A 25,195-nucleotide genomic window follows, 5' to 3' on the forward strand; every position below is an offset into this window, starting at 1 on the left:
AAAGGCATTAGAGTGTGCTTACAGTCTCTGAATGCAGTGTGCCCCAATATTTAAGCACATATAGCCAAAAATTTCTGACTAGACATTAAACTCTCTATAGACTTGGGGGGGAGGTCTTGTCTGACAAAGCTGAGGAAAACTGAGAATAATCCTATAACATTAGGGACAGCCCTTGTGGATCTGGGGAAAGACTTGGCCTTGCCAAACAGAGCTCAGGAAGAGTGATGATGATGGTGATCCTATAACAATAGATGTCTCAGGTTCTGGATTACAGGCATCAGTTCCTTCTAGGGATACTGGGTAAATGCCCCCACAATCACTAAGAGAGTATGAACCAAGGTCACTCATCGCAGAGGGATTGTCCTTTTGTTTATCTTTGCCAAGACCTGTTGCTTCTGCGTGGATGTTTAACTGAACCATATGTGAGGCAAGGCCTCTGTAACTCACAAACCCAGGCGGCTGATAAGGATTAATGGCAGTCAGAGTTGGCCAGGTCACTATAGGCAGGCAGTGAAAACAGACCAGAGATAAGAGATTGACGTGGTACTTTAGGAGCAGCAGCAAGATGGTTCCCCACCAGAAGTGGTGCAGGAACACTCCTGCTGTGATCTGGAAATGTGTACTGTGACAGGGATGTTGGCTGCACCTGTCACAGGGCTGAGAATCTGTGTTCCGTACAGAGCACAGCCCCCTCTACACGAATGGAAGAGAGTGGATCTGCTCTGCCTCTTCCCACCCCTCTCTCCCTGTGTCTGCCCGCACTCCGGCACTCTGTGTGATGTGTCCGTGAGGAGGATGTGTGGGCGGGAAAGTTTGAACAGAGCAGCCGGCAGCCACATCTTAAACATGATGCCGTGCAAAAAACGACAGCAAAAATGCACAACCTAAAATAAGTCTATGGGACTGCGGCGAAGGAAAACTGCAAGTACACCACTGTGTGCTCAAAGGCTTGTACACACTTGTAGCAGGCACTGCCACTCCACTGAAAAGTGATCCATGCTCAGGTCACTTTTTAGAGGCATTTGACAGGCAGTAAGGAGGTGATGGCACATTTCCTCACTGCCTGTTTTAACCCCCTAAATGTCAATCCATCCAGGTAATGGCAGGGTTCACTTCCAACTCCACCTTATATCCACAATTCTCTTTAGGTATTAGAAGTGCTTTCACCTTATTTTTTTGCACATCTAATACATACAGAAAGTTATGGAAATACGGTGGAGTTTAAAGTGAATTTCTACACAAAGTGGAGCACTTTAGAGACAATTTGAGGAGTTTGTTAAAGACAAGACTGGCAGATGTAAGCCACCATAGACAGATACAAATTTCTGCTGAACCAGCTGAATTTTTATCCATGTATGGACAAGCTGGCTGTACTGAAGTTGAATCCTCCATTCCTCTCCAGGATTCTGGGTGGGAATGGGGATACATTGTGAAGAGGGATGGATGATGTTGGGTGGGGATGGGGATACATTGTGGAAAGGACGCAGATAATTCTGGGTGGGGATGGGGATACATTATTTTTTTTTGGGGGGGGGGATCTTGGGTGAGTTCACACACTTTTTTTTCCAGGACTTTACCCCTGCTTGGATGGATGATTTAGATGCAAGGAGTACACATTTTTCTGATTTTGCCATAAGGTAAGTCTTTTAAACATCCAGTTGCCTAATGCTTGGTGTGATCCAGTTGCCTAATGCTTGGTGTGAGCAGGTGGATTTTTGGTTTATGGGCGCAGCAGTTTTCTTTACCTATATTATCATGCCTTTTATTTCTCCCAAAAATGATTTCTGGTTTTAAAAAGCTGAGTGATGGGGTTTCTTCAATCCATTTCTTTAGAGCCTAGAAAGTACAGAAACAGTCAAAATTATATTGTTAGTGACAAATATAGGAATATATCATGGTCAAAGTACACTTTGTAGATTATTTGTATGAACACTTAGAGAGTAAAGAACCTTTCAATCAGATTTTTGTAACCCAATTGCCTGACTCTGTTGAGCTAAAATAACCAACTTTCCCAACAAACCCTACCCCACACCAAGAAAAAAAAATCTTTATATTTATCAATATCTAATGCCGCGTACACACGAGCGGACTTTACAACAGACTTTGCTCGGCGGACTTTTCGACAGACTTTACGACGGACTTTCTGAATGAACGGACTTGCCTACACACAATCCACCAAAGTCCGTCAAATTCGTACGTGATGACGTACGACTGGACTAAAACAAGGAAGTTCATAGCCAGTAGCCAATAGCTGCCCTAGCGTGGCTTTTTGTCCGTCGAACTAGCATACAGACGAGCGGACTTTTCGACCGGACTCGATTTTGACGGATTGATTTAAAACATGTTTCAAATCTAAGTCCGTCCAACTTTTGAGAAAACAAAGTCCGCTGGAGCCCACACACGATCGAATTGTCTGACGAAATCCAGTCCGCCGGGCAAAGTCTGCCGTAAAGTCCACTCGTGTGTACGCGGCATTACAGTTGAGGCCCAACACAATGTTTACATTCTTTGTTCAGCTTCTTCATACCAATGCCTTTGTGTGTACATTTGAACCACACAGATGTCTATGAGGCAAGGTGGAGGACAGTGTGACAGGTGGAGGGGGGGCAGTTTGACAGGTGGTAGGGGGCAGTGTGACAAGTGGGGGGGACAGTGTATCAGGTGGGGGGCAGTGTGTCAGGTGGTAGGGGCCAGTGTGATGGGTGGGGGAGAGTGTGACAGGTGGAGGCATTGTGACGGGTGGGGGGGCAGTGTGTCAGGTGATGGGCAGTGTGACAGGTGGGGGGGCAGTGTGACTACACCGACCTACCCGACTCCTACACTGACCTACCTGACCGCTGCAATGACCTACCTGACTCCTACACTGACCTACCTGACCACTACAATGACCTACCTAACACCTACAATGACCTACACTACATATACGACCCACACACCACAACCAAGAGCTGAGCAGTGACTAAAACTGTACACTACCTAATCACACGCGAGGACAAGACCCGCCCCAGAGACGCCCCCTCATCAGTCACACGCTTCTCCCTGTACAAAGTACAATGAGGCATGATAGGACGTTGTCTGTGATTGGCGTGGCAGAACTTCACTTAGAATTGGCCACTCGTGCCAGCTTCTCATGGCTGCCATTAGAAAATACTAATAAGGAGAGAGCTGAGGCAGGTGTGTTGCATGGAATCATATGTGAGAAGAGTTCAGGAGAATGTTGTGACTTCTGCTACAATAAGCAGCCCGTCAGAGCAGCCAATCACCGATTTGTGCGCTTGTTGTCCCATGGCCAATCGATAGCAGGTGTAAGTGTTCTGTGTGGTGGCAAGCGGGGCCAATGGCTGCCTGTGTGTTGTGCTGTCCCAGGGCACAGTGAGTGCCGAGTAGAGGCAGGAGGAGGATGGCGGGTATAATGGAGTGTGGTCACCTGTCAAGTGTTCCCCACCCTGGGGCTGGGAGAGTGAGCGGGACGGCCTCCCCCCGTTATTAGGAAGGCATTCCCACACTTCACTTGCTCCTCCCCTTCAATAAACTTTGTCAAAACGCCCGGGAAGTGAAGGCAGACTGGGGACGGAGGAGAGCGCCCACGAACACACTGGTGTGTGTATGTGGCTGAGGTGGCCGGCAGTGATCGTGTGCTGTGCATGCCCTCAGCACCCTGGACTACAGTGAAAGAGGTACTGATAAGCTCCCGGCGCCCCCTCCCCCGGCGGACAGTAGGTAAACCAGCGGTCCTGGCTGCGCCCTAGGCGGCTGCCTAGTTCGACTAGTGTTAGTATCGGCCCTGTGTGAAGCACCACTTCTAACAGTTTTTTGTGCCTCCTAGAAATAAGTGTGGCACTGCTGTCCATAATTATGTAGTAATATATGTAATAGTGATTTTTCATCAATCACAAAAATAAAAGGAAAAAAGTGACAAACCAAAGCACAAGGTTTTAGGCTGCTTGTTTCAGAAATAATTACCGCTACTAAAGCTCTGGTCTTCACAAAGAGCAGTGTGCGTGTCTCTGGATTTTCATGATAGGATTCAGATAGGATAAACTGCAATTCTTCCAACTTTGGATTTTCATTATCATCTGCAATGTCCATCAGTTGTGGTAACTTAACTGTGAAAAAAAGAAAAAAAAATGAATGGCTACAAAAACTGCCAGCTTATACACTTTATCAGGAGCAGTATCAAAGTTACCTTATTTGGTTGCATTATATATGTATGTATACAGGTATGTGTGTATGTATATTTGTGTATATGTGCACAGGTTTGGATGTATGTATATGTGTATAAATGGGTGTGTGTGGCATGTAGGTGTACACATAGTTATGTGTGTGTATCTGGATGTTTACATATGCATATTTAGATTTATCCAATGTCGCCACCATCCATTTCCATTTGTTCTGCCCACTCCCTCATCTGTACTCATTTATTGCATTTTCTCACATATATTTATTTTTCCAGAAATAGAACACCATTCCTTTTTAATTCGCCTGACCCATTTATTTATTTATTTTTATTTATTTATTTCAGGTATTTATATAGCGCTGTCAATTTACACAGCGCTTTACATATACATTGTACATTCACATCAGTCCCTACACCCTCAAGGAGCTTACAATCTAAGGTCCCTAAACTCGCATTCATATATACTAGGGACAATTTAGACAGGATCCAATTAACCTACCAGCATGTCTTTGGAGTGTGGGAGGAAACCGGAGTACCCGGAGGAAACCCACGCAGACACAGGGAGAACATGCAAACTCCAGGCAGGTAGTGCCGTGGTTGGGATTCGAACCAGCGACCCTTCTTTCTGCTAGGCGAGTGTGCTACCCACTACACTACTGTGCGCATTTATGAATGAGTATTCACACACTGAGACCAATTTACAAACTGTGTTCAATCTTTCTATAAAATGTAGACAAATATTCACAAATAGTTATAATGGTTCTTTCATTCCTTATTCTTCTGACACTTTCACCACTGTTCACTAGAACCGTTTCTCCTTTTCCAAGAGATCATTAGGATTCAGAGCCAGACCCTATCCCAAGCAATAAAAGTGCAGCCTTTCTCCTCGTATTTCCTGTCAGTTCACAGTCTTATCAGCTTCCTCACTTCTCACTCCTTCCATCTGATCTCCTCCACTCCATCTACCACCCTCCAGCTTCCTTCTCTCCCCCAGGTTATAAAATCCTAAACAGGTGTTCTATCGAAAAGTGCCCGCTATCGGGAAGTGCCCGGGACAAACGGCGGATGCGCCATATGGAACAGCACAACAGCTGAGTTTACGATCAGCTGTTGCGTCGGTGCGCACAATAGCCAATGGAAGAAATTTTTTGTGCCTTTTGTGCCTTTTGTGCCTTGCGCTGGCAAGGCGTGTTCATGTCGGTGAGGGGCGGATTAGTACATGATGGGGCGGATTATACAATGATGGGCAGTGCTGCAAAACACATATTTTACTACTATTCTTTCTGCATGCTTGTGGGGCGTGTTTAGTCAACTGAAGAGTGCATTTTTCTATCTGAAAAATATGTGTTTTGCAGCACTGGCCTTCATTTAAAAATCCGCCCCCATCTTGTACTAATCCGCCCCTCACCGACATAAACAAGCCTCGTCAGCGCAAGGCACAATCTGACATAAAAATGTCTTCCATTGGCTATTGTGCGCAGGTGCTGTCACAACAGCTGATCGTAAAATCAGCTGTTGTGCTCTTCCGTACGGTGCATGTGCAGTACATCACAGGCACGTCTCAATAGCGGGCACTATAGCCAAATCTAATCCCTCAGCTGTCAAATCTGCATTCCTGACATAACTTCACACCTTCCCCACTGGAGCAGTGCTGCTGCACTCACCTCCCTATCTGTTATCCTCTCCACTGCTGGGCTGCTCACTTCCATAACTACTAGTCTTCTACTATTCTAGCCTGACATCCCCCTGCAATATTCATCTAATTAACTGTAATCCCCCTCTAGGTCCATACAAACAGAAACATTATTTGTCATTATACTACCGCTTTCATGTCCATCACAGGTCTCCTCTGTATCTCATATTGTCCTGCTATCTCACCTATTAACTCTTTGGGCACCATTTATCTGTCCACTCCTAGGTAGAATAAGCTTTCAAACTCAGCATTCTCTGAATTTTTTTTTTCAACAGAATATAACCCTGTCAAAGTTTAATTAACCAATCTCCGTGCAATACAGGTCAGTCTCATAGCCCTGTTCACTTAAAGTGTTGCTTAACCCAGGACCCTGCATTCACTATATCTGGTCTCCCACAGTACACAAAAAAATGAAAATGCAATTATTTTATTAAATATAAACTGCTAAATACTTTTTCTCATCAGCAGTATATAGCAATCTTGTGACTTCTATCAGTTCCTAGTTAAAGCTAGTAGGAGGAGTTTTCATACTGCACTGAGCTGTCCTATCATGATCCAGGGCCAATGATCCTCTGTCTGGACAGTGCTGATCGGCCCTGTGCTGATCAAATGCACCCTCCTGAGAAAAGAAAAACTCTCTAGCAATACACACCAAACAGCATGTGCAGCCTGACCCCAAAGGCTCTGTCTTATCCAGACTTGCTCTGGAGTCAGTGGAAGAAGAGGAGGATCTGTGCATACAGGATCAAACAGCCTTTTTACACAATGCAGAGGATTAATCCTTAGGTTCCACAGTGAGTAAAACAAGCAGGCTTTACTGCATATATAGACTGATTTCACTGTTGTGGGTTTAGTAACACTTTAACCACTAACCCCTCAGCCGCCGCAGTTATACTGAGGCAGGTTGGCTCGGCTGGGCAAATCGCCGTAGCTGTACATTGCTCCTTTAAGACACGTCAGCAAGCATGCACCCGGCGCGTGTCCCCGAAGCCGATGCGCGTGCCTGGCAGGCGCGATGACCACGGGGCACCCGCGATCGCTCGTGACAGAGTGAGAACCGGGATCTGTGTGTGTAAACACACAAATCCCGATTCTCTCAGGGGAGAGGAGACAGATCATGTGTTCATACTAGGAAACACAGTTAACCCCTTGATCCCCCCCAGTGTTAACCCCTTCCCTGCCAATGTCATTTATACAGTAATCAATGGCTATTTTTAGCTCTGATGGCTGTATAAATGTCAATGGTCCCAAAATAGTGTCAAAAGTGTCCGATCTGACCGCCGCCATATCGCAGTCTCGATAAAAATCACAGATCGCCGCCATTACTAGTAAAAAAAAAAAAAAATAATAATAAAAATGACATAAATCTATCCCCTATTTTGTAGACGCTATAACTTTTGGGCAAACCAATCAATATACGCTTATTGCGATTTTATTTTTTTACCAAAAATATGTAGAAGAATACATATCGGCCTAAACTGAGGAAAAAATTTTCTCTTTTTTTGTTTATAGCGCAAAAAATAAAAAAATGCAGAGATGATCAATTAACACCAAAAGAAAGCTCTATTTGTGGCGGAAAAAGGACATAAATTTTGTTTGGGTACAGCATCGCACGACCGCGCAATTGTCAGTTAAAGTGACGCAGTGCTGAATCGCAAAAAGTGGCCTGGTCAGGAAGGGGGCAAATCCTTCCGGGGCTGAAGTGGTTAATCTCTTATTTATAGACATAACTACTGACCACTTTTACTTAAGGGCCACAGCAAACATAAACACTTCCATTAATTTTAAGTATTTTTTGATTTTTTGATCATTTATTTAGGTAGTAGACAAAGGTTATGATGAGTAGCCACATCAATAGATTTCTTTTATCTTTTTATGAATGTTTTATTAAGTATGCTCCATGTCTATATAATTTGATGATAAGGAATAGGTTTGGACATTTTTTACTATCTGTCATATTCATAATGAATGCCACTAAGGATTTATTAATGTACGTTATTATTTACAATTTAATGCAACTGGTTTTGATGGGTCTTATTTTATAGTATACACATAATTGCTTTCCTTATTTATTACTGATGACTTATCATTTGTTTTTTACATGAAGATATCGTTGGGTTTTTTTTTTTTTCGTTCTTTTTTGCCTTTTATTTTTACTCACAGCTTTTCATCTTGTATCATTTAAAATTCAATTTGAATATGTTTTCATTGTATATACCATTTGCAATATGATTCTAGAGACAAAATGAGGATTCAAATTTAACTTGAAACTATATTTAACAACACAGATTTTCTTCTTTTTGCACTTTGTACAAATTCTTTGGCCTGGCTATGGATTTGTACCAATGTAACTGTTTCTCTACTTGTTTAATTTTATCTCCAATAAACAATTGTAAAATTTATCAAGTGAAAACTTCTTTTTGGATATTGGGCGCTCCTCTCCAATCAGCCAAGTGTTCACTGCGGTAACTCCTCCATTGTCATTATCAGAAAGGTAGGAGCCCTAGACCCCAACGGAGTCTATCACTTACCACCTACAATTGGGATACAACTCAGTGGAAGCAATTCCGTTTATACCCTGCACACAGTAACTTGCCAATAGGCAGCCATGAGCAGAACAAACAGTGTTTAATTTAAAAAAAAAGAACCATAGTCTTAATTCATTTTAAACATTTTAGGTAGCCCCCACAGAGTCTTGTCATATTTACCTCATCCATTATATCTGAATTAGTGAACTTCAGTATTGGTTGTCTCCTACAGCAGTGTTTAGGTGACATGAGATTGGGGGTTTGAGGAAAAAAAAAAAAGACATTCGTGTTTCTCTATAGGTGTCTCAATCAAAACCACACATTGGGGTCTATTTTTTATTTACTCGACAAATGTGACAAGCATTCAGGCAGCCTTAATGAATTCTGAAAGTATTTAGCTTAACATAGTAATTTCTTATGATCGTCAGCTCCATCTAGTGCCCATATTGTGGTATTTTTCTGAAATACCTCAATCAGAAAAAACACTGCATTATGGCCACTAGATGGAACTGATGAGCATAGGAAATCACTAAATTAAGCAGAAAATGTCTAGAATATGTCAAGCCTTGTCACATTCATCCAACAAATGTTTTATACATAGACCACATTGTGCCCACGCAAGACTTTTTAAATAATTATTTTAAGACTTGTTTAACAAATTGAGTGCTTCTTGTTGGGAAAAATCGCATTTGTGACTTAATTCTGCATGAGAACTGTAGGGGAAAGATGGTGCAGCAGATGTTGAGAAGACTCAGAATGCTCTTTATAGATCTGGAGAAGTGAATCCATCTTTCTGTTTTCTTGTTTTTTTCTCTGAACAGCAAAAAAAATAGTTCTACATATAAAGCACACTGGATGTTTCCTGCAATAACACAAGCTAGCACTCATTATTACTAAAACAATCATATGCCATAAGGTATGAAGGTATGTTTAGAGCAGCATGTTGTCCAGCCCTTCTGAGAAGATCTGTCCTCCCCTCTGGGGCACAGATCAGTAACGCTATGATGATGATGAGAAGTGTAATGTAGGTTTTTTTCTCCTGATTGGCTGTAAGGCAGAGAGTGAGAAAACACAGTTCATGCCCATTACTGAATCAGTGCCTGCAGAGAGGAAAACAGCTGCTCAGCCACCCATCGTGCCTGCTTTTGAGTAATTTTTTACCATAGTAAGGTTGATTTTTTTACACCACACCGTCCAACACTGGTAGAACATGTTTCTGTGGCTGGAGGAGTTCTGATAAGCCACCACCTGCTATTAAATATAACTGTAATGTAGTGGGGCTGATTTTATACCTTGTAATACTGGTAGAAGGGTGCAGAAGAGCTGGGTGAGCAGCCAGGGCCTAGTCTGCTAGGGCACTATGCAGCGTTAGAATGCCACCGGAGCGTGATAAGGCGGGTTTGTTAACTTTACCTTCAAACTTTTTAACTAGCTTCTGTTCAATTTCTGTAAATGTTCCATTCTTGATATTGTCATAAAAGTTCCGCAAATAATCCAGAGCATCTTGGGTACGGGCATCCTCGTTAATTATGAGTGCATTATTACATTTCTGTTACAGCAAAGGAAAGAGGGTTTTAGGAAAATTATATGGTTAACCATACAAGTAAAAGGACAAACAATATGAATTGGTACTGTCATTTTTTGCAAAGTTTATTCAGCATTGGATTCCTTCCTATATGCTAGAAGTCTTATTTATACATCAGAATTTTTCTAGAAAGAATTCTGTCAACTAACACTGCTACTTTATTTCCCTATACGCTATGTTGCTGGATATCTCTTTCGGGCAATTAGTATTGTGTGTATTGCAGTAAAAAGAACGTTATAGTTACTAATACAGCCATTACTATGCTAATATGCAATTCATGAAAACCTAAAGCCTAGTACACACGGGCCGAATGTCAGATGACATTGGCCAGTGCAATAAAAAAGGCCAACATTTGGCCCATGTGTATGGCAGCCGGTCCTTCAGCCGGCTTCTGTTACACAAGCATGCTGGGAAACCAGCAACCGACCGTCTCCGATCAGTGCTCTCAGCCAATGGCTGAGAGCGCTGACCGGAGTGTTCTGGCTGGAGGGGGGCTGTCCCCCTGTCAGAGCACAGTAGCACAGCAGGGCAGATTGCTGTACTAACATTGGATTGTTGGTACAGTGGCTCCGACCTGAGCTATCAGTTTAAAAAAAAAAAACTTGTAGTGTGCACCAGGCTTAAGTTTGGTAATAAATAAATAAATAAAAATTAGTACAAGGAATGATATTATCCATCTGATGTGTTGCTGGCTCCTGCATTAGCTGAAGATTTCCCCCCTCATCCCCCCTCCCAACCCCTGCCACCGTAATCTTCATGTGCGAGGGACCTGTCATATGCACCCATCAAGAGTGCCACCTATGCCCACCCTTTCTGCCCAACTCCTCTATTCACAGAAGCTGTACTATAGCTTCTTTAATTGGAAAGTAAATGGAGGAGGTGGACCATTCAATCATCCGCCCATTCTCCATTCATAGATCATGATGCAATCATAGAAGCTATAGTAAAGCCTCTATTAATAAAGGAGGTGGGCAGAAAAGGTGGGCACAATGAGCACTCTTGATGGGTGCATATAACAAGTTCCTCGGCTCTATTAACCCCCGCCACACCAGAAGATTACAGTGGCAGGAGGGGGAGGGGTTACAGGAGGAAGATTTCAACAGGAGCCACCCTTGTGTAACTAATATCCCTTGTGCTGTTTTTTTTTTCATTTTTGACTTGTAAGTGGTTGACTATTACTGTCAGCCGCTCTGTTCTATCAAACTATCCTACACAGTGCTCTCCTACCCTGATCTAAGGACTACAGCAGGAGGGGCCGAGATCCCCTCTGACGTCAGCTGGGGAGGTCACGTGACCACTGTGCTGTCCACTCAGCCCCTGCCGCTGTAGCCCTTAGATCTGAGAAGAGCAGCCGGAGGTCATGTGACCGCCCAGAAAAGATCTGAGATAAGGTATTTATACTCACCGTTTTATACAAACATGTACACTGTGTAGGATGGCTTGATAGAACAGAGGGGCTGGCAGTACTCTTTCTTTTAATTTACTGCCAGCTACTAATAGTGGCAGGAGGGGAGGGGCAGCTGACACACACAGGAGCTGACAAGCAGGGATGGAGGGGGAGTGAGAAGAGCAGCGGCATGACGAATGCACGTAACCTGACCATGGTAGTCTCGGATCAGCATGATTACCATGGTCAGCACACTAAGCTGGACACAGGAACAGGCAGGATCAACCAGGTTTTTTACAACATAGAGAGGGACAGATTAGACAGCACAAGCACCGTGCTGTTTAACCTGCTATACAGGAACAGGATCTTTTTTTCTTTTTTAGGGTCACAACCGCTTTAACTTAGATTTTAATCACATTTTTAAATCTCAAAGTTCTTCCTCCTTCAAGTCATGAAGGAGGAGTTTTTTTCACTATAAGAAGGAAAGTAAAACTATAAAAGCTGCATACCCGTAAATGTTCAGTATATGTGAACAGAGCACTACACAGACGACTCTCCTCCATTTTATCTTCCAGCTGCAGCAAACGGCATTTCTTCTGAACGGCAATAATCCAGGTGTCATACTTCTGGGTTCCAAAAGTCTGGCTCTGAATATCCGACATAGTCTCTAAAGCCACAATAATTGCATTTACTATTAATATAATCTCTGTACTGATCTTCAGTACCAGGTACAACTGCAATTATGATAACCAGACAGCAATTCAACTGATGTATTTTACTCCGCAAATAGATTCAGCTAGGAATATAACAGCCATTACATAGAGACAGATTTAATGTAAAAATGCTAATTAATGTAAATAAGCCATGGCAAGGACAAATAGCTCTATATTTAAAAAAAAAACAAAAAACTGTACAGTACTGAGAAAATATGGAGGGGTCAATTACCAACCACTCCTTCTGTTATGCTGATCTACTGTAATGTCTTCAGTACTTTTCGTGTCTCAGACCTACAACAAGTATGCATATTGGGAGTTATGACTTAACTCTGGCTGTTGAATGCTTGTTCCAGGTCAGTATCACCAAAAGAATTGAGGACAAAGCCAACATTTTCAAGTCAGCCAACAATGGCAGACCACATATTTCTTTAAGTGTAGGATTCCTTTAAATAACACATGATCTTTTCTCTCTAAAAACAGAAGTTAGAGTATTCCAATCCTTGTCTTTTTTGTCACTGGAGTACGTACACAAATAACAGTCTATGTCATCTATATTCTCATAAATTGTACATCACACCTACCTAAATTTGGGTAAACTGATTTAGCCATCTGCTCAATTTCTGTCATGAATTCAGACATGATCTTAGCAAATGGATCATTCATACGACACCTTGTTTCATGAATAACTGTAGAAAATGTATGATAGAACAGAAATGAGTAGCTATGAGGTTATCTGGAAGCCATACAGATGTATTTTTATATTGTAACTGTCCAAAATATATTCCTGTTAGGTACTTACATTTCTCCGGTTTGTGCACCACTTTGTGAAGCTCTTCCAAATTTTCTTTAACTGTAGAGATGCATTCAATGTCCAGACTGGAGCAGAGTTTACTGATGTATTGCACAGCGTCTGCAGCACAGCGGGACTTTCCAGTGCCCACAGAGGCTGTTAAGCCAATAATCTGTTTGTTCAATGCAAATTGTTAGTAAGTCAGTATGGGTATATTTTATGAAAATTAATTCTTACTTTACAGCTGACACAATAGGGAACATTGCAACTTTTAAAAAGCCATTGTATTATTCAAGCAACCTTAAGTTGGCCATAGACAAGTCAGTCTTTTTTTCGTTCAGCCAACGTGTTGAACGAAAAAAACTGACCCGATTCCATCCAGTGAAGATGTGGAGGGGGGAATCCTCCCCGCTGTGTCTTTGTATTTTGACAGCTAGGAGGCTCCCTTGCTCTCAGAATAAACAAATCAGCTCTGCAGCCAATTGCGTTCAGCGACAGGACAGTTGAACAGAAGTTCATCAGTAAACTGACTTCTATTCAACCACAGTGGCCACACATGGATCCAGTTACTGCTGAACCAGCTTTAGCCCCCTAAAAACAACAGACTCTGAATTCTGCAAACATTTAGTAGCATTGAAAATTATTGGCTGCTTAAAGCTGAGCCTTAAAGTGGTTGTAAACCTCAGACATGAAATTTGAACAAAGCATATCCTTCTATAGTCATGCATTTCCAGCAAGAGGATTTTGGGCACAATTCACTAAAGGTTATTGCATACGTTATGATGGTCACGTGACCACTTACTGCATGCGATAATGAAAATGTCAATTCACTATTGCTCGTATGCGGTATTTAGTGCAAACACCAAAAACGCTCGTTAAATACCGCATAATAAGGCATTAAAGTCAATTCACAAAAGGAATTAAATAAATAAATGCATGCGGCAATTAGGTACTGGTCCAAGCTTGCAATAACTATGGCAATGGTCAGACCCCCCCCAGTGACTGGTTTAAAAAATAGGTGGGATAGTGCAAGCTGGAGCAGGTGCCAGCTAGATTTTTAGTGAGGAGTTGTTTCTGGAGGCATAGCAAAGATGATTGAGGTCTTTGAATCCAGTCTTCTGGAATTTAAAGAAATGCAGAAGAGGAGGAGGAGATCTCAAGTGGTCCTTTTAAAGGAAAGAAGCTTTAAGGAGAGCACACTGCTGGATCAATTCATGGATGCTGATACCCTGCAGGAGTTCAGGGTATCCAAGCAGTTCATGTTATCCTAGCCACTTATAGAGCTTTATACCCAACTTATAGGGTACCTTGAGCCCTCAATACAGAGAAGAAATACCAACCATGACTAAATTGCTGGCTACCTTACACTTTTTTTGAAAAGCAATATATCAGATGATTGCGATAACTTACCGCGTGGTTTCATGCAGTATTTAAGACATACTTCAAAAAGATAACGCCTGCCAGATTTTAAGGAGAGTTTCTTTGTGAATTACACAGTTTTTCTTTTTTTGAACGGTGTGTGTTATTTTTCCGCATACTCAAGTGCGGTAAAATATCGCTTCGTGAATGGTGCCCTGTGCCTCCTGGTGGTGGTGCAATGGAGTTGCCACATTTGGAGTATTGATGTGCACATGCAGTTTGTCACTGGACACATGGTGATTAGATTTTCATGAAATTTTTTTAAACTGGAAACATTAGACTTTTCACATTATTGTATATTATTTTTGTTGTCTTTGCATTATTCACGGCGATGTTTATTTGAGAGCAATTGCTGTTTGTCTTAGGTTGAAAATTTAAAGGGGAAGAGAACACAAAGAATGTGTGTAGCTGAGAATATGTGTACAAAACTGCTTAACTGATGCCTTTGGCCAATCATGGCTTTCACAGCAGAGCGTGCTGTGATTGGCCAAAACATGCAAGTCAGGTGCATGCTTTGGCCAATCTTCAGACATCCATGCACTGCAATCTCGCAGTGCATTATGGGGCATTTCACGGAGCTTGAATTTGCCATGAATGCCCCATAAAGTTTGATCATCTCTACTGGTGAGTGACACACAGTCAGGAGGACTGGGAGGCACACCTGAGAGGACTGGGAGATTTCAGTTTGGGATACGTGCAAAGCCAGTGGTGAGGACTGTGGTGGTACGGGAAGTGGAGAGAGGCAGCTGCATCCAGGAGGGCTGGCAGGGCCTGAAGATCTGGTACTGGGCTCAGTAGCCATGGGGACAGTTAGCATTGGGACCACCTTCATTTTTGCTACACCATAGGGGCCCGCAGTCCCTGCCTGCAAAGAGCATTTGCTTTGGGTCTGACTGAGTCAGTGTCAGGCCTGCATATCAGTGCTAGCTGGTTCTGGAGAGTGAGATCAATTGTCAAGTAAAGTGCTGGAGAGAGAGAGATCAAGAGTTGAGTCTGTGCTGGAGGAAGTATACTGGCGATGTATATAGTTTCAGTCCCTACATTTTCTGCAATCAACTGGGCATCTTATATCTACCCTATCCCCATCTAAGTTTAATCCCCTCAATAAGAATACAAAAAACAAAGTGCATGGACTGTTTTCTGTCTGGTAGTGACTAAAGTATGGGTGCCTGGCTGGGCAGGGTGACAGACAGACCACAACTACTCGCAGCCCTTACGGGGGATACCGCAACATACAAGTAGTGACCTCAGACCAAAAATTCTGGATCTGCTGACACTTCCAGAAAATATGTTCAGCATTAGCAGGGGAGAGCGAACATCGCCAGCATTCAGCTGAAGAAGTAGAATAAAGGAGGAGTATAATAACTCCTATGAAGTAATTTAAACTGTATTAATCTATCCCTAGCTGACACAAGATGTTTAAAAGGCTGTTCCCACAGACTTTTTTTTGTTCTTTTTGGGATTTTTTTGTCTTTCATGTTATTTTGAGGTCAGCAGTCACTTTTAGTCATTGTCCCATCCATAGCAAACTTTTTTGTGCTGCAAGGCTTCCTTTTAAAAAATGGGCTTTTGTTTTTGGACTGGTATTTTTTCATATATTTTTTTTTTTTATGTTGATCGCGCCATATTTAAGTTTTGGGTGCTTGACCACTTCAATGCAGGACACTTTTACCCCCTTCCTGCCCAGGACAATGTTTAGCTTTCAGCGCTGTTGCACTTTAGATGACAACTGCGTGGTCATTAGAAAGCACTGGGGCTATCACACAGTACTAGGGGGAGGGAATGATAACTTTATGCAGCTGTGTGGACTGTCATTAAAGTGATCATATTGATTTGTCCTGCATAGGCAAAGCACAAGTTTACTTTAAAACCAGCAGCTTGCAGAATTCTTCTATAGGTTTAAAACACTATTATAAATCAATCTGGAATGTATTTTTTAATGGCCCTTTCATAGCTTGCCTTACCTGAGGAAGTTTTTGACCTGGTGAGTCCAGTTTTTGGTCCAAGTACTTAAACATTAACACATTGTAGGGGTGGTGTCCAACTGCATTGTGGCATTCATCAAAAATCATTAAGGTAAAGATGGACAAGGAAGACAGTAATCCATCCTCTAAACAATTGACAAGAATCTGAGGGGTCAAAACAATGATGTCACTTTGTTCAATGATCATCCCCACAGGAATATTATCAGCTTCCTCTCCACAGAACCCAGTCACTGAATATCTGGAGAAGAAAAATGACAGCAGTTCAGTTACTGGAAAACAATATCTTTGGAATCCAAAAGCTTCTACTGCTAATACTGAAATCAGACCCAAGCTCTAGTGTAGCACTGATGCACAACATACACTATACTGTCAAAAGTATTGGGACGCCTGCCTTTACATGCACATGAATTTTAATGGCCTCCCAGTCTTAGTCCATAGGGTTCAATATTGAGGTGGCCCACCCTTTGCAGCTATAACATTTTCAATTCTTCTGGAAAGGCTGTGCACACGGTTTAGGAGTGTGTCTATGGAAATGTTTGACCATTCTTCCAGAAGCGCATTTGTGAGGAGGCCTGGCTTGCAGCCTCCACTCTAATTTATCCCAAAGGCCAGTCAATTTCCTCCACCCCAAACTCACTTATCCATGTCTTTATGGATTCTGCTTTGTGCACTGGTGCGCAGTCATGTTAGAATAGGAAGGGGCCATCCCCGAACTGTTCCCACAAAGTTGGGAGCATGAAATTGTCCAAAATGTCTTGGCATGCTGACACCTTAAGAGTTCTCTTCATTGGAACTAAGGGGCCAAGCCCAACCCCCTGAAAACCAGCCCCACGCCATAATCCTCCCTCCACCAAATGATTTTGACCAGTGCACAAAGCAGGGTCCATAAAGACATGGATGAGCAAGTATGGGGTGGTGACTGGCCTGCACAGAGTCCTGACCTCAACCAGATAGAACACCTTTGGGATAAATTAGAGCGGAGACTGGGAGCCAGGCTTTCTCATCTAACATCAGTGCCTGACCTCACAAATGCTCTTCTGGAAGAATGGTCAAACATTCCCATAGACATACTCCTAAACTTTGTGGACAGCTTTCCCAGAAGAGTTGAAGCTGTTATAGCTGCAAAGGGTGAGCCAACTCAATATTGAACCCTACCTACTAAGGCTGGGATGTCACTAAAGTTCATGTGCGTGTAAAGGCAGGTATCCCTATACTTTTATATATAACAAGTATAAGCGCAAAACAAGTCAGACATCCTACACATTCTGATACAAACCTGCTAAAAATAAAAAAGGGAAATAATGATAAAAATAGAGTCTGGTCAGTCCATAAAAATAATGGCTAAAAGAGTCTATTTAGGAATGGTGAAAATGGAAAAAAAAAGCATTCAAAAAATGCAAACAGGGCTGCCACCATGATAGGGTAGAAACCAATTCCTCAGCTGCAACAAAACACAAGTAGAGAGGCACCTCTGAGTTCAGTATTTTAGAAATAATGCTTTTAATAATAGATGTAGATCACCTCACATTTTGTAGGAATAAACAGGCATAGTATTAATAATACAGTGACGCATCCCCGAATCCTAAGCAGTGTGGATTCCTTGCTGACAACTGTGAGATCTTCCGGCAGATGGAGGACACCGGCTCCAGAGAGCGTCCTCAGAGCGAGGCGTGGAACACACAGGACAGCTTGCTGTGGACGGATGACGTCATCAAAGCTGGACGCATTTCGAGAGCGTGCGCACTTGGCGATGTAAGCAAGTCGCGCTCCTTTGTCAACATAATCTGTTTTCTGCTGAAGACCTATTGATCTTGACAGAAATGCAGTGTCTTTGCAAGCAGTGTAAGTAACTGAATTTGACTTGTTATCATCCTCTTACAGTCTCTGTATAGCAGAGTTTAGACTTTAAGCAGGAGAAGCAGTGCAAGGAGCCAATCAATTGTGCAGCAAGCATGCTGATAGAAGCAAACAACTTTAGTGAGATGAACTTCTCAGTCTGCTGCTTCTCCATTCACTGTCCAGTCATAGGGTGTGCCAAAAGCAATGACTAATATGGACGGGTTATGGGGCAACAAGGCTGGGTAGGAAAGGGCTAGAAGAATGCTGGATGTTCTGAGCCCAGAAACAAAACAGGCTCTATCTGATTTGCTGATGCACACCCTGAGAAGCTCACAGTGTGCAGTAAAATCAGAGTAGGCAATTTCAGTATAGGACTGACTAAGGGTAAGGCTGGATGTATGCAGTAAAATCAATAAGGTTGGAGTTAAGCTTTAAAGTGATAGTAAAGTCTTGGTTTTTTTTTTTAAATAACAAACATGTTATACTTGCTCTGTGCAGTGGTTTTGTACAGAGCCGCCCAGATCCTCCTCTTCTCGGGTCCTGGCTCCTCCCTCCTGTCGAGTGCCCCCACAGCAAGTAACTTGCTATGGGGGCACCTGAGCCGAACCACAGCTCTATGTGTCTATTCAGACATGGAGCCGCAGTTTGGAACTACCCCCTCTCTCTCCTCATTGGCTAACTGACTGATTGACAGCAGCGGGAGCTAATGGCGCCGCTGCTGTGTCTCAACCAATTAGGAGGGAGAGTCCAGGACGGCCGAGGCACTCATGCACATCGCTGGATTGAGATGGGGCTCAGGTAAGTATTAGGGGGGCTGAGGTTGGCTGCTATACACTGAAGGTTTTTTATCTTAATGCATAGAATGCATTAAGATAAAAAAAAAATTCTGCCTTTACAACCACTTTAAATGCAGGTTACTAGTAAGGTCAGATAAGAGATTATCTTGATTAGTAATGAAGAAATACCATTATTTGCATATGTTCCAAGTCCACTTGCCAGTTTTCCAAACCCTAATATGTGTAATAGGGACAGAGCTGGTTCGTGACTCTGTGCCCTGTTCAGAAAATGAGACACTTCCAGTACTCTCCACCGCACTATTAGCCCTCCCACCCTGATGAATTATATTCACCACTGCTAAGGCATTGTCTGACAGGGTGTCCCTACAGGAGGTGGGTCCAGTGAAGCATTTTTGATGACCTTACCTGCTCTATTCTTTCTTAAATCACATTGATGGGGAGCAGGAATTCCTTTCAGCTCCAGAACCTTGAGTGAATTGGAGACCCAGTACTCCCGCCCAGCTGTGCAAGCTGGCAACGGTTTTTACTATATCCAAAGAAGAGGGCAATCTTATTTTCAGCAAAAGAGCTGTAAGATTGTATCACTTTAGTACCGGACCCCAGTTGACCTACACCGTATATACCCCTCCACATCTAGTTTGTGTTGGCTGTGTCTGGAAGCCGAGGGCTTCTATCTCCACTCTGACAGAGCATACTGTATTTACGTCTGTGTATGTCTGACATCCAGGCCCTACTGTCGATGATTCCTAGGTCCATTTCCAAAATCAAAAAGGACTTCCTTAGGTATTGCTTATTAGCAGCCCGGGTAGCCATATCCCGTCATTGGAAATCTTCTTCACCCCCTCAGCTTTTGAAGTGGGCCCAGATTCTTAATGACATCATGGTTATGGAAACACTAGTTGCAGAAGATAGTTTGGACCCCAAGAAAGTACGCAATACTTGGACGTGCTGTGCTGGTGGGCTTATAGCGATTAAGTCGCATTCTAGTAGCCGGATAGTGTGCCCCCCCTTCCTGTGGTTTCACTGGGGCATTTACCATTTCCTTTATTGTGGTGGCTTTCGGGCGCTTCTCTGTTTTTTTCTATTTTCTCTTTTCATTCTTTTTTTTTTCCTGTTCTGTTTTTCATTGCGGAATCATATAAAAGGGTCTGTTACCTCCCACCCTGATCCATTTTATTATTCTGTACTGTGTTTTTGGGTACAGGTCCCATCCTGTCACTACAGTAAGTGCGGACGGAAGTGGAAGTTCCTGCTTGCTGGGAGAGAACTACAAGTGAGAAATGAAAAGACTGCTGGCTGAGGGTACAGGAGGAACAGTAGCCAGCGGTCTTACAAACAGTAAATCACTGGCAAAAAACGGTTTTATTAGAAAGTTACCAGTCTATTACAGAGGGACTACTGAGCTCAGAAGATGGATGGCATATTCAGTGAAGGTAGGAGATCAGCAGCAAGGACGTGCAAAAAAGTTTTTGCCCAGAGTTCTGCTTTAACTTATCTTGATCTCTCTGCCCGGAGACAGAGGAGGACTGTGACCTGCTCTCGAGTAGCAATTTCCTGGTGTAGTGTTTCACATAAGAAATCACTTCAAAAGCTGCAATGGCTGCCTTGGCTTCAAAGGCTGCAACCACAGGCTGAGACCGAAACCTCTCATGCAGTGAGGAATGGACAACCCCCTGCAAACATGCAGTATGTGAACCTAAAAATATATTTTTCACAATTTTTCCAAGACCTTCATGTCAAAGATCAGTCGCAGGTACTCCAGATGAAGTTGCAGAATCAGCGGGGAATTCTAGACATTTGAATCTGCCTGATCTCCTCCAGAGTCTAAATGGTAATGAACAGGTGCATCATGGATATCGATAAATGCCAGAAGGTCCCCTGCAAGGATGCCGCTGGCAAAGTAATCAATTCAATTTGTACTTGCTGGTTTTGACTAAAACATTCAACAACTGGAAATCCAAGATAAGTTGCAACCCACCCTTTTGAGCACCATGTAGAGGTTTAAGTATAAACCTTTAAACCTTTCAGCATCCAGAATTTAAGTCATCCTCCCCTGGGCCAGGAATCCCTCAACAATCTGACATAAATCTAAAAAACTGGGGGGGGGTAGAGGTCAGGTTAGGGGGAAAAATGTGTAAAAACTTGATTTTGTTGAATACATGGGTTAGCCAATAGTGTGCAAATGCTAGAAGTGGTCCCCCTACTTTAGGCTGAATGGAGGGGGGGCAAAACTTCATGTGGAGGACTTCTCTCCCAGTTTGGTAGGATTACTTTCTCCCTACATGTAAAGGAGGTCATTGCATTGTATAAATGTGCTTGTTTTATTTTGGTTTTGACAAGTATGTAATATTTTCCTGTTTTGTTATCTAAATAAAAAACATACAATTTTAAAGGAATTGGTCAATATGTAGTGCCTCAAAAGTCCAGCTGTCTGTTTCAGCTTCTTCTGTCCCTTTGTTAAACCTTTGTGTAAGAGTTTTGAGGCCAAATTGGAGTGAAGTAAGGACCTCTTAACTGTATTCATGAACATCATGGTGGCTTCTGCCCTCCTGTCTGCTGGATTTTTAAAGAAAAGTAAATCTCTACAGGTATAGCTGTGGCGTTATTTAATTGATAATCTGTTAGCTAATTCTTTCTCAATGGGGTATCAAACCGAAAAGCACAGCTGCAAAACAAACTACTGAGCTGGTCACTTTAAACAGGTTGTACAGGTAAAAGGTTTTTTTTTTTTTTTTTTTTTATCTAAAAGAGGAACTGCAGTCTGCTCATCTAATTTGTAATAAAAACATCTTTGCCATTCTGAAGCTTCCCTCCAACCACTTTGCATATTATTGTATATATATATTATGATTCTGTACTTGCCAAATATGCTGCAGAAATCTCCCTCCACTGAGTCTGGCTACAACCATTTTAACTGTGGGCAGCTGAAGCTGCTGCCTGTTCACTTTGTAGATTTACACAGACACACCTCTAGCTCTGCAGCTCTCGTTGGCCTTCTTACAACTCACCCCCCCCCTTCCTGACAAACTCTCACGAGAGTGAGAGAGAGCTGTGCAGGATGTCATAAGCCTAGGTTTTTTACCAGACAAGAAACAGGAAGTGGGCTGTATAAGGTATTTACTAGCAGAAAAAAAATGTTTTACTATCCAAAGTTAAAACAACAAGGACGGAGGATTTAATAGATGGAAAGATGAAAAAATGACTGAAGTTCCTCTTTAATGCATTCTGTGCATTACGGTAAAAAAACTTTCAACAGCAGTTCCCCCCATGAGCACAATCTCCATCCAACTCTGTCCTGTCTGCAGCAGCTCTTCTCTCCTCTCACAGGCTTGGCTGAGAGCAGTAGGAGCCATTGGCACCTGTTGCTGTCAGTCAAAACCTGTGAGCAGGTAGCTGGGGTGTCAAGAGATGCACACAGCCCGGCTCGGGATCGAGCCTGTGTAAGTGCCCCCATAGCAAGAGGATTTCTAGGTGAGCACATGGAGAAGAGGAGGAGCCATAAGCAGCTGCGAGGGAACCCCTGAAGAGGAGGTTCATGCAAAATCACTGCATAGAGCAGGTAAGTATACAATGTTTGTTATTTTAATAAAAAAATTTAAAAAAATAAAAACTTTACAATCACTTTAACTAGTTAAAGTCATCAAAAAATCATGGCCTGAAAAAAACTTAGCAGGACATTTTGGTTTATGCATCCCACAAGCTACTGACATGTTGGAAGGCGCAGCAAGGAAATCCTTAATGGATGCCAGGATATCCAGAGATGAAGATGGCCTTGGAATACTCAAGGCTGGAAGGGAGGAATCAGAGTATGGGAGGGATCCTGCCTGTGAAGGTTTGTAGGCATTACTAATTGGGTCTCCCACAGCCCTCTGCATCAATATACCGCAAATGTGGCAGGAGAAAGGAATCCCTGTCCTGCAGACCCTACATAATGAATCACCCCCCACATACCTCCCAACTTTTTGAGATGGGAAAGAAGGACACCTAGTAGCAAAGGTATGTAGGCTTAGGACACACCCCCTTCCATGCCTCCTTAGAGCCCTTTCACACTGGGGCGGCGTCGGCGGTAAAACGCCGCTATTATTAGCGGCGTTTTACCGTCGGTATGCGGCCGCTAGCGGGGCGGTTTTACCCCCCGCTAGCGGCCGAGAAAGGGTTAAATACCACCGCAAAGCACCTCTGCAGAGGCGCTTTGCCGGCGGTATAGCCGCACCTGCAAACCGCCCCAGTGTGAAAGGGCTCTTAAAGGAGAATTATACAAAAAACGATTAGTTAAACCCACAAGTGCTTTTATTTTTTGTTACCACTACTGTTCCTTTATATTGGCTTTTAAATCGTACAAATGCAGCAATTTAGAAACTGGATGAAAGGTTTAGCATTGGGAAACACTTTTTGAAAGATAAAAAGTGCATTTTATATACTACAACTATATAAATCAGACCACAATGAGTAACAAATGAGGAGGAAAGAGGGACAGAGGGACATTGTTCCAAATCAGGGACAGTCCCCCAAAATCAGGGACAGTTGGGAGCTATGCCTCCCGCGTTCCCCTTTCCTTTGGCATGGTTACCTCCAACACCACTACTTTCTTATGCCGTGTACACACGACCGGACTTTTCGACCGAACTAGTCCGACGGAACGAATTCGATCGTGTGTGGGCTTCATCGGACCTTTTCTGTCAAAGTCTGCCATACTTTAGAAATAGAACATGTTTTAAATCTTTCCGACTGACGCGAGTCTGATCTAAAATTCCGTTTGTCTGTATGCTAGTCCATTTCGTTGGAACTCCATCGGAATTCTGTCGAAAAGTCGGGTTCAGTCTGACGAAAAGTCCGGTCGTGTGTACACGGCATTAGTCCAACAGTAAAGTATGTAGCTGACCAGCAATTGTGTACTTATGGACCCTGCCTGAGAATCACCCTGGTCCAACAGCTGGCACCTGTCTTCCTCTTGAAGAGAGGTGCTGTCTTTTGCAGAGCTCATGCAATCGGAGGAGGAACCCCACCTTTTACCTAGCAGTCCCAGCGTTCCACCAGAAGTCCAATGTAAACAGTACCCCAAATCAAGACTGCAGCTGTGGCATTTCTTGCCCCAAATCCACTAATTACCAGGGCAAAATGTCATAAGCAAAAATGGCAGATTTGACTCCCAGTTTAGACCAAGGTCAAAGCCATGAGCTAAATTGGGTGCCCCCTGGGCTGCCGCCAAGCGTCCATGGACTGCCTGCCAGGGCTTGTGCTCGATGAAGAATGCCACGTGCTTTGGGGAGAAATACAGCAGTGTGAAACAGATCTAAAGGCATGGCCCCCATTTTGCACTGTGACCTGGAGGGCAGTCATGGTCTGCACACCTGCTCACCAACGTTGCCCTTACCCCACAGAAACAAAAACTCAGCTAGCATGAGGCAGGTAAAGCAAAGGGGAGGGGAGGGGCACATCCAGGCTTACCACTCCATGAATCAAGTAGCTGCCAAGTGATCAGAAGTGATCCTCCAGAAGTAGGCATCCTTCAGCCAAGGCACAGGTACATGCCTGAATGTTTGGAATGATGCTGTCATACAGTATCTCACATAAGTGAGTACATCCCTTACATTTTTAAAAATATTTTATTCTATCTTTTCATGTGACAACACTGAATAAATTACACTTTGCTACAATGTAAAGTAGTGTATGTACAGCTTGTATAACAGTGTAAATTTGCTGTCCCCTCAAAATAACTCAACACACAGCCATTAATGTTTAAACCGCTGGCAACAAAAGTGAGTGCACCCCTAAGTGAAAATGTCCAAATTGGGCCCAAAGTGTCAATATTTTGTGTGGCCACCATTATTTTCCAGCACTGTCTTAACCCTCTTGGACATGGAGTCCACCAGAACTTCACAGGTTGCCACTGGAGTCCTCTTCCACTCCTCCATGATGACATCACGGAGCTGGTGGATGTTAGAGACCTTGAGCTCCTCCACCTTCCGTTAAGGGTGCCCCACAGATGCTCAATAGAGTTTAGGTCTGGAGATATGCTTGGCCAGTCCATCACCTTTACCCTCAGTTTCTTTAGCAAGGCAGTGGTAGTCTTGGAGGTGTGTGTTGGGGTCGTTATCATGTTGGAATACTGCCCTGCGGCCCAGTGTCCAAAGTTAGGGGTTCATGCTCTGCTTCAGTATGTCACAGTACATGTTGGCATTCACGGTTCCCTCAATGAACTGTAGCTCCCCGGTGCCGGCAGCACTCATGCAGCCCCAGACCGTGACACTCCCACCACCATGCTTGACTCTAGGTAAG

The 25,195-nt window shown here is 43.2% G+C and overlaps 1 protein-coding gene across 6 annotated transcripts in view; it reads right to left on the reverse strand.

Moving 5' to 3' along the window:
* Nucleotides 1-25,195, reverse strand: part of LOC141148909 (antiviral innate immune response receptor RIG-I-like) — a 91,692-nt gene that overhangs the window by 21,823 nt on the left and 44,674 nt on the right. For all 6 annotated transcript variants that reach the window (XM_073636817.1, XM_073636798.1, XM_073636779.1 and 3 more), the window contains 7 exons: nucleotides 16,260-16,518; nucleotides 12,886-13,048; nucleotides 12,668-12,772; nucleotides 11,880-12,037; nucleotides 9,812-9,947; nucleotides 3,964-4,106; nucleotides 1,746-1,836 (listed from right to left, as the gene is read on the reverse strand). In XM_073636817.1, coding sequence (XP_073492918.1) covers nucleotides 1,746-1,836; nucleotides 3,964-4,106; nucleotides 9,812-9,947; nucleotides 11,880-12,037; nucleotides 12,668-12,772; nucleotides 12,886-13,048; nucleotides 16,260-16,518 — 1,055 coding nt within the window. The remainder of the gene's footprint in view (nucleotides 1-1,745; nucleotides 1,837-3,963; nucleotides 4,107-9,811; nucleotides 9,948-11,879; nucleotides 12,038-12,667; nucleotides 12,773-12,885; nucleotides 13,049-16,259; nucleotides 16,519-25,195) is intronic.

The sequence above is a fragment of the Aquarana catesbeiana genome, linkage group LG01 (assembly GCF_042186555.1).
Source record: "Aquarana catesbeiana isolate 2022-GZ linkage group LG01, ASM4218655v1, whole genome shotgun sequence".
Lineage (NCBI taxonomy): Eukaryota > Metazoa > Chordata > Amphibia > Anura > Ranidae > Aquarana > Aquarana catesbeiana.